Source organism: Coenobita brevimanus, chromosome 14 (genome assembly GCF_032717465.1).
Source record: "Coenobita brevimanus isolate Jiangsu-jjx chromosome 14, ASM3271746v2, whole genome shotgun sequence".
Lineage (NCBI taxonomy): Eukaryota > Metazoa > Arthropoda > Malacostraca > Decapoda > Coenobitidae > Coenobita > Coenobita brevimanus.
The window spans coordinates 49719509-49729327 of record NC_136967.1 but is presented as its reverse complement, the minus strand read 5'-3'; the positions used below and the strand labels follow the sequence as shown (position 1 = coordinate 49729327).

Genomic DNA, 9819 nt, shown 5'->3' with positions numbered 1-9819 from the left:
ATACCTTAAAGCGTGCTGCCCTGTCAGCAGCTGATGAGTGTACTGGAGACCGTCTGAGATCAAGGAGGGGATTCATCTCATGGTGGACACTGACCACAACTGAGGAGGGTCCTGCTGCCAGACTGGCTGGGGATCAAGAACAGCACAGGCTTCTGTCTCGACAGGCACGAGCTTCACTCAGAAGGGACAAAGAGAAGTATGTCATGGAAACTGATGAGCAGGTGGAAGGCTGTTTTCGTGCAAATGACCTTCAACCCGCCTACCGAGCCCTGAAGAGCCTCCTCTCCAGACCCATCTCTCAGGTTAACTCTGTTCGGACAGCAGATAGATGGCTTGTGTCGGAGACAAGTGAGTGTAGAACTGGTTGGGCTGAGTACTTTCAGCAGCTGTATATGGCCGAACCTCCCAGTGGAGATCTTCCGTTGGCTGGTGCACAACCATTGACTGCTGTCCCACCAACTGATGAAGCCGTGCTTTCTCTAGATAAATTATGAAGGCAGTGGTTAGCTTGAAAATGGTAGGACAGCCTGGTGTTTGTGACATCCCAGAAGAACTGAACAAAGCTGGGGGCGAAGCCATGATCAGGGGGTTACATGCAGTCATAGAAGCTGTTTCACAGACTGGTATCATTCCTCCCGACTGAACAAAGGGTTTGATTACCCCTGTCTGGAAAGGAAAAGGAGACAAGCATGGCTGTAGTAACTACTGTGGTATTACAGTGTTCAGTGTACTGGGCAAAGTTCTTGCTCACATTCTTCTGATGCATATCTGGGACCATTTGCCAAAGTTCCAGAGGCCTGAGCAATCCGGATTCACACCCCAAAAGTCTACTGTTGACCATATCCTAACTCTTCAAGTTCTTGTGGAACACCGTCTTGAGTTTCGACAAGGTCTGCTAGCCTCCTATGTGGCTTTCAAGATGGCATTTGACTCAGTAAACTGGGAGGTACTATGGGAACTCCTGTGACTCTGTGGGATCCCTGCACAGACAATCTGACTGATTGCTGGCTAGTACTCAAACACTGAGAATGCTTTCATGTGTGGGGAGGGAGTACCCGACTTCTTCTGTAAGTTCTGATGTAATACAGTGATGTGTCCTTGCCCCCACACTTTTCAACAAGTGTATGGATTAGATACTGGGTCGAGCTGTGAGTCGAAGTCACTGTGGGGTATCAATTGGCAATTTCAAGGTTACTGACCTTGACTTTGCTGATGATGCAGATATCCTAACGGAGATCCTGGAGACACTTTTTTTTTTTTTATGTGAGGAAGAAGGAACCAAAGGCCATGAGCCCACAGTAACAGTTCCCTCCAAGAGAAAAACAAAATACAATAGAGAGCCAAATTCAAGATCCGATCATTTCGAGATGCCTGGACACACTGCGTTTGAAAGAATGGAGACCATAGGCAGCAGGAAATACAGACAGAGGGAGACAGTTCCAGAGTTGACCTGTTGCATAAATGAAAGACTGGGAGTAACGGTTAACTCTTGCATTAGAGAGTTGAACAGAAAAAGGATGAGAGTTTGCTGCCAGACGGGTGCTACGCGCCCGTCGTAGAGGTGGAGGAATGCAAGCAGACAGTTCAGAGGAGCAGTGACCATTAAAGTAGCGATACAAAAGAGATAAAGATGCAACAGTGTGGCGAAGAGACAGAGGTTGAAGGGAGTCAGTAGGTGGAGGAGAGTTAATGAGACGAAAAGCCTTTGACTCCACCCTTTTGAGAAGAGCCGTATGTGGGGAGCCTCCCCACACATGAGAGCTGTACTCCACACAGGGACGGATAAAGCCCCTGTATAGAGTCAACAATTGTGCAGGGGTAAAGAAAGATCGGAGTTGGCTTAGCACACCCAATCTCTTGGAAGCAGATTTTACAAGAGATGTAATATGATCTTTCCAAGATAAGTCACGAGTAAATGAAACCCCAAGCATGTTCAAGGATGATGCAGGATTAAGCTGAATATTATTAAACATTAGTGGCTATACCTGTGGAAGATTTTGTCGGGTTGATAGGTGTAAGAACTGCGTCTTAGATGCATTAAAAACAACCATATTATTTTTACCCCAGTCAGAGATACGAGCCAAGTCAGACATTAGGTGTGCCATAGCCTCATCCCTTGTTTCTTGAAGTAACTGTTGAGATGGGCGATGCGGGAACCGAATGGAAAGGTGAAGGGTGGAGTCATCAGCGTATGAGTGGATGGGGTTAGATGTACAGCTTAGAAGATCATTGATGAATAAAAGGAAGAGAGTTGGTGATAGGACAGAGCCCTGAGGAACAACACTGTTGATAGATCCAGGAGAAGAACGATGGCCATCTACAACAGCAGCTATAGAACAACCAGAAAGGAAGCTAATGATGAAGGCACAGATAGAAGGATAGAAACCGTAGGAGGGCAGTTTGGAAAATAAAGATTTATGCCAGACTCTATCGAAAGCCTTTGAGATGTCAAGTGCAATGGCAAAGCTTTCGCCAAAGTCCCGAAAGGAGGATGACCAGGAGTCTGAAAGGTAGGTGAGAAGATCGCCAGTGGATCGTCCCTGTCAGAACCCGTACTGACGATCGGAAAGAAGGTTGTGATAGGAAAGATGCCTTAAAATTTTTCTATTGAGAATTGACTCGAAAACTTTTGAAATACAGGACGTTAAAGCAATTGGACGATAGTTGGAGGGTTGGGAGTGGTCACCCTTCTTTGGGACTGGATGAATGAGAGCAAACTTCCAGCAAGAAGGAAAGGTACAAGTTGACAGACAAAGGCGAAAGAGTTTGCCTAGGCAGGGTGTAAGCACAGAAGCACAGGTCTTGAGAACAACAGGAGGGACCCCATCAGGCCCATATGCCTTGTTAGTACTGAGGCCAATGATGGCAGAAAATACATCAGCTGAAGAAATTTTAATGTCAGCAATGAGGAAGTCAGAGGGGGGAAGTTATGGAGGAACAGCACCGGAATCGTCTAAGGTGGAATTGGAGGAGAAAGTCTGTGCGAAGAGATCTGCTTTATCAGTAGAAGAAATAGCTACAGAACCATCAGAGTAGAAAAGAGGAGGGAAGGATGATGAGGTAAAGTTGTTAGAAAGGTTTTTGGCAAGGTGCCAGAAGGAGCGGGAAGAATTCGAGTTGGAGAGTTGAGAGCATTTTGTACGGATGAAATTATTTTTAGCAGAGGGAAGAACAGACTTAGCACGATTCCGGGCAGAAACGTAAAGATGATGTGATTCAGGGGTGGGTTGGCTCCGGTACCTTTTGTAGGCCCTCTCCTTGTTGCGGACAGCATTAGAACAAGTGTGATTAAACCAAGGCTTTCTTGCATTAGTCAAAGGATATGAGAAAGGAATGTATGCTTCCATGCCCGAGAAAATAACCTCCGTAATGCGCAAGGCACACTCAGATGGCTCACGGCCATGGAAGCAATAATCATTCCAGGGAAAATCAAAGAAGTACTGCCTGAGGGCCTCCCAGTCCGCGGCTCCAAAATGCCACAGACGACGTTTCCCTGGAGGGTCCACAGGCCGTACCGGAGTGATAGGACAGGTTAAGGTGATAAGGTTGTGATCGGAGGAGCCCAACGGAGAGAAAAGCTTAACAGAGTAAGCAGAAGGATTACTTGTGAGGAAGAGGTCAAGTATGTTGGAGCTCTCTCCAAGGCGGTCAGGGATACGGGTAGGGTGCTGTACAAGCTGCTCTAGGTCATTAAGGATAGAAAAGGTGTAGGCTTGTTCACCAGGTGGATCAGTAAAAGGAGAGGAGAGCCAAAGGTGGTGGTGAATATTGAAATCTTCTAGACTGGAGATTTCTGAGAAAGGAGAAATGGATAGAATGTGTTCCATCGTAGAAGTAAGGTAGTCGAAGAATTTTTGATAGTCGGTAGAATTAGGGGATAAGTAAACAGCACAGATATATTTAGTCAGAGAATGACAGGAAATCCGAAGCCAGAGTGTAGAGAATTGAAAAGAATCGAGTTCAGGAACATGAGAGCAAGATAAGTCGTTGCGTATATATACACAACAGCCACCTTTGGCTTTGAAATGAGTAAAGAGAAAGTAGGAGGATACAGAAAAGGGTTTGCTGTCAGTTGCCTCAGACAGCTGAGTCTCAGTTAGGAAAAGAAGGTGAGGTTTAGAGGAGGAGAGGTGGTGCTCAACAGAGCGAAAGTTAGAGGAAAGGCCGCGAATGTTGCAGAAATAAGAAGAAGTGAGTTAGACAGTGGTTCCAGGCACCTCGAGTCGTCACCGGGAGAGGGGCGGATGGTGGGGGCATTTATGGTCCCCCCCCCCCGTGGGGACTCCGAGGCTTGGTGATGAGACGCCATAATTACATTTGGAAAAGGAAGTGTAGTGTGTACTGTGCATGTAGTTTGGTGTAGATAGAGAAATTTGTACTGGAGAGCATGCTGGCCTACTCTCTGTGTAACTGAGACACTGAAAAAGTTCAGCAAAGGGGGATGGTCAGGAACTAGTCCTGAGGGCTGATGAAACGAGAGCTCCAGCACTCCCTGACATCACCTTTCAATCCACCTCGGGAGTACTGCCCTGCTCGACTGGTGCTACAGTCTACTCCTCACATCTGAATACCCTCAAGGAATTTCACGAGAATTCGAAGCCATTGGGATTAAAGGTCCCTAAGGCCAAGGCCAAGGTCCAGGAATTTGGTGGCTTGTTGGATCAAGCAGTTCAGTCTGTCCAACTTGTGGTGAGGATATAGAAGTCTTGAGAAGATTCACTTATCTTGGTAGTGTGGCCCATGACAGTGGTAGATCAGACAGTGAGATCTCTCGTTGCATTGGCCTGGCCTACACGGTTGTGGATTCACTCAGTTCGGGTATTTGGCACTTGCTATTTGTGTAAGAGAACGAAAGTTCGCATCTTCAAGGCGCTAGTGCTCCCTGTCTTACTTTATGCCTGTGAGACATGGACATTCAGTGACCTGAAGCAGCAAATTGACTCCTTTGGTACTAAATGTCTTTGCAGGATCATGGGATATCTCCGATACAACCAGGTGCATAACAAGCAACTACTCCATGAGACTGAATTGATGCCTATTACCCACTATTATGTCAACTCCAACTCCAGATTTATGAACTCATTGCCCGTTGTCCTGAGGTTGATCCTGCTCTGAACGAGTTACCGAGGGTGGAGGAGGCCAAGGGGAAGGCCACGTAACTCATGGCTGGAAAAGGTCGATCATTCCTGTAGGAAGAGTCGCCGCCTGGAGGGTTGCACAAGGGGACCCACGTGGGTGTAGTCGGAGGGCGAGTGAGGCTATGTACCCCGTGTTTGTCCTTTCTAGATTTATTCACTGTATACCATGATTTATATTATACCCGTGTAGTCTTACCAGCATTTCCATGTGATGTTACGTTCGCCCTCTTCCTCATTGTTTCATTTTCCTTCTCACTAAATAACTCCATATTTCTGTCTCATTTGAATACTTACTTTCTCTCACGATTATGTTTGTGCTGCGTCTGCGTCCTCTGGCTCAGTTAAAGTTCTCTCTGCCTATTACTCATCTTTGCTTTATCTATCTCTTTGTTATTTTTACTAGCTATGCTGACCCTAGTGAATTTGTCCTGCCTTGTGACCTTTCCATGAAGCCCCAAACTTTCAGTATATCAAGCCCATGTTGTTCATGTTTAACATTTCTTTTTCAGTGTACCAACACTAATCTCGGTGTCATCTGTCTGGTGTTCCTGTCCATTTAGTTCATGCTAATGATTCTTAATGTGTTATTGTCTCGTGTTCCTATCCATTTAATTCATGCTAATTATTGGAATTACGTTCTTAAGTGTTACCCTGTCGCTTCCTACCCAACTTATCGTTATTATGCTGTTTGTTCTTACACGTATGAAATTCTTTAATCTGTAAATGTGGTAGTTTCTTTTGTAGGATTTCTTATTACTATGTGAAGTTCACTGCTGTGTTAGACAAGTGTAGAAAAGACTGCAAGAAATTAGAGTTACGATAAGAATAGTACAACCACCAGAGGACGTTTAAACTGGTCGTACCAAGTGACATCCGATGTGACTACTTGATGTGAAACGAACTTGTAACATGATACTGAAGATGAGATAACTGCGTCAGGTGGAGGAAATTAAGTGGTGTGATGGTAAAAGGAAAGAACATTTATTAAACGACATAACTCATATTATACAGTGGTAATTTGTGTGAAAACGTGGGAACACCTAACTAATAGTGTTAACATCGTTTAATGGTTATGAGACATTACTACTGCAGTTCCTGTGTTACCAGCTGTTATGTAATTTCCTTGTTCATCACTGTCACATGTATCAATATGATCTTCACTCCAGTGCAGTTCATTGGAAAAGTTCCCTTTATAATGTTTCTACAGGATGGACTTCACATGAGTTGATAATGTAATTTTAAGGATACTGGATATACTAGAATATATTAGTGCTATTACTTTCAATTCATTTTGATAACTAATCACTATGTACATATCATACCTATATACTCCTGTTATTATTATTTTCCCTTTTATATCAATTGATTTCCCTATTATTTCAGTAAATAGTAATAATTACTGATGGTTTGTATATTCTCATGATAATTTTTAACCATTATATTTTAACCATCATACGGTGCTAAGCCCAGGAGTCAACAAGGATATAGCTGAACACACTCTTTTTATGGTTGCTTTAACGCCGAAATACTGACCCTGTCCTGTACCCTTGACCCTTAATTGATTGATTACAGTAGAATTACTTTCTCATAACCTGACGATCAGTTAGTCCACCAAGACTGGCCAAACTGAATAAAAATGTTTAAACTTGTTACAGTATTACCTTGTTACCTTGTCCTTGATCCATGATTCTGAAAATAAAACAAATGTATCCTTCTTTACTTCCACCACCTCCAAATTGAATATAAACTTTATGAGTTACGATGCTGAACATTTGACCTTAACCTCAGACCGATTGCCCTCAAAACTCTAAATCACTGCAACCTTTCAAACCTTACACCAACGTTGGTCAGAGTTGGACACAAATTGTCTGAGGTGATTTTGCCCTTCTCTAGTGGCATATGACCTATTTCGGCCAAAAATTAATCAAAAGTTCCTTTGAAAGTGTTCAGCCATCATGCTAAACTTGATGCACTCCCACCCAACAACCCTCCATAACCTTGATAACATGGCAGAAACATAGAAGGTTAGACAAACAAACAAACAGGCAAAAATAAAAGAAAACGCATAACATCCTCGTACTGATGTAATAACGAGAAATGGCTGCAAGCGCGGTTGCTTATCGCATTTTCTGGGTGTGTGTGTACCGCCTGATATAAATGATTAATGCTTCTTGAATCATATTCTTGCCGCCTTACGAGGGTTTCTAACACATCACATCACTCTTAGCGATTAATTTTGCATATTAGATGCTATTTTGCATATTGGGTTACTGTACCCTGTGTTCTTGTATGATAGATACGGACATAAACCGGTACGGAAGAGGTGTAAGGAGGCTTCTTAGTCGAGAGAATATGTATCTTTATCCAAATGTTCACTTACAGTATCTTCGTCTCAATTCATCTTTATTGGTACAAATATCAAATGTGCATAATCACCCGTCTGATCCCCATACTAATGTAAAATAAATTCCCACCCACTCCTCTCTCTCTCTCTCTCTCTCTCTCTCTCACACACACACACACACACACACACGCACACACACACTCCTGCTTATCATATAAACAGCCTAATATTTTGTAGTATGTTTGGTTTCATTACGGTAGGATAATGAGGTTTAGGCTCAGAATACGTAAGGGTGATTAGAGAGTGTGGAGAAGCAATAGAGTTTACTAAAGGCATGACTCAACTCCTCCAGCCCAAAGGAATCGTTTAGACCTACCACTTCCCATTACCGGGTTACAATATTTGGTTTACTACTTCAGATGGCACTGGAATGGAGCCTAGCCGAGGTGGCGCTGTGCACCAAAGGTGAGGAGAAACATCGGCGACTTTATACCTCCCCAGCCCACCCTCTATCCCACAAGGAAGACCTCCCTCAGCCTGTAGGGATGTCATCTTCCGTGTGAGGGTATTTACTACGTTGATTTCTTTCACAAACAGAAATGTCTCTCCGGCAATCAGTTCTCTTCTCCTCATACTTGCCGGAGATAGTGAGAGCAATCCTGGAAACACGAACATAGAATCGTAATCTGCTCAGTGAGTTTCGCAATGAAAATGGATCCACACTACATGCACTACACGTACTGTTGCGCCCAGGAGTTGTTAGCTACCCTCGTCCAGCCAACTAGTGTATGTGGCAGGGTCGCATTCCCGAACACAGAAATTGCCTTCGATGAATATCTGTCGAAAAATATCCCTTCAGCTTTGCGCTTGTACTAATGGATAAAGCAGCAGTAATATTTACTCTGAAGGTTTGGCTCTGATAACACGAATATATCACATTTATGATTTAGTAACTATTTTTCTCATACAATACCAAGCAAGTGACTTAAATATATTTCTTTGATTTCACTCCACGACTTTCAGTACTGTAGATTTGAATCAGCGAACACAAAGAATGAACAAGTTCGATGCATTCATTTGTTGCCGAGAGAGAGAGAGAGAGAGAGAGAGAGAGAGAGAGAGAGAGAGAGAGAGAGAGAGCGTCTAAGGTGGGCGCCTGTGAATTTTGGAGAAATGAGGTGGAGGCAGATTGCTGCAGGGAAATGTAAGGGATGAGAAACCCTGGATTCCTGTGCTCCATTGAAAACAGGCCACAGTGTGAATATTTCTTCCATCAGTCACTAGAACTTGCCTTGCTTTGTTATAATGGGCTTTATTTTTCTTTTTTAAGGATTGCTATCGGAGGAATAGTGAATTAGGAGATAAATGCTGTTGATTTAACAAAAAGCTGTGCTTAAGAAAGTAATTTGCCTCTCTGTCCAAAGAGAAATATCCAGATAATGAGAAATATACTCATGAGTTTACCAAAAATCTCCAGTGCCAACCACTAGAGCAAAAAAAAAAAAAAAAAAAATGCGAACATAAGGCATTTAACAGAAGTTATGCGGCCTGCCTAATAACTTGACAAAGTCAACTGGCGTTACCCAGAATAAAACCCATTTTCATTTTGTCCGACGAGACGTTATCCTGGGATAAATAAACTCCTTCGTCACCAGCAAAAGGAAAAATTCTCTGTTTAGCTCGAGCACGTTATTTACTCGTATCGCATAAAATCATGTGTATGTAGCCGGAATTAAGCCCATTATCTACGGCCTGGCAACCTCCCTGTAAAGAGTACTATTTTCTACCGACAGACTGAGTTAAGCAGTGAGACTGAGACTCACGCTTCAGTCATGCTCCACTCTCGCTCAGCTCACGGTCCTGATGGATTCACACGTTCGGTCCGCTCTAGCTTCGCTCACGGTTCCGTCACCCCCTCTGCCTGAACAATAGAAGTGCCACCACCATTGACGGAGGATGTGTGACTTTTCACAAGGTGAGTTGGCAATGATCGCCATTGCACTGGATGAAGAAGAAGACAGAAGAAAACAAAGTCGGAAAAGAGTGTGGGTTCATCCAATCTTGCAAGACAGGAAAAGTGAAGGGGAATTCCGTACACTGTTTCCTGATATGATTGATGATGAAAGTAAATTTCACAGCTATATTAGAATGAACATTGGAACATTTGAAAAAAAAATACTATCAAAAATTGAGAATGACATGAAAAAGGAAAACACATCATTCAGAGAAGCAATCACTCCAAGAGAGAAACTGGCTGTGTGTCTACGGTAAGATAAATGAAGGATGTGACTTAGATTAATCATTTAGAATGACTGAATGGTAATACAGTAAGAGATA

The 9819-nt window shown here is 43.3% G+C and overlaps 1 protein-coding gene across 1 annotated transcript; it reads left to right on the top strand.

Annotated features, from left to right (window-relative positions):
* Positions 1-514: 514 nt before the first annotated feature.
* Positions 515-5159, top strand: LOC145390396 (uncharacterized). The gene is made up of 3 exons (XM_080265332.1): positions 515-623; positions 720-946; positions 5070-5159. Exons 1-3 carry the CDS (start codon positions 515-517, stop codon positions 5157-5159), a joined length of 426 nt encoding a protein of 141 aa, XP_080121458.1.
* Positions 5160-9819: the final 4660 nt, after the last annotated feature.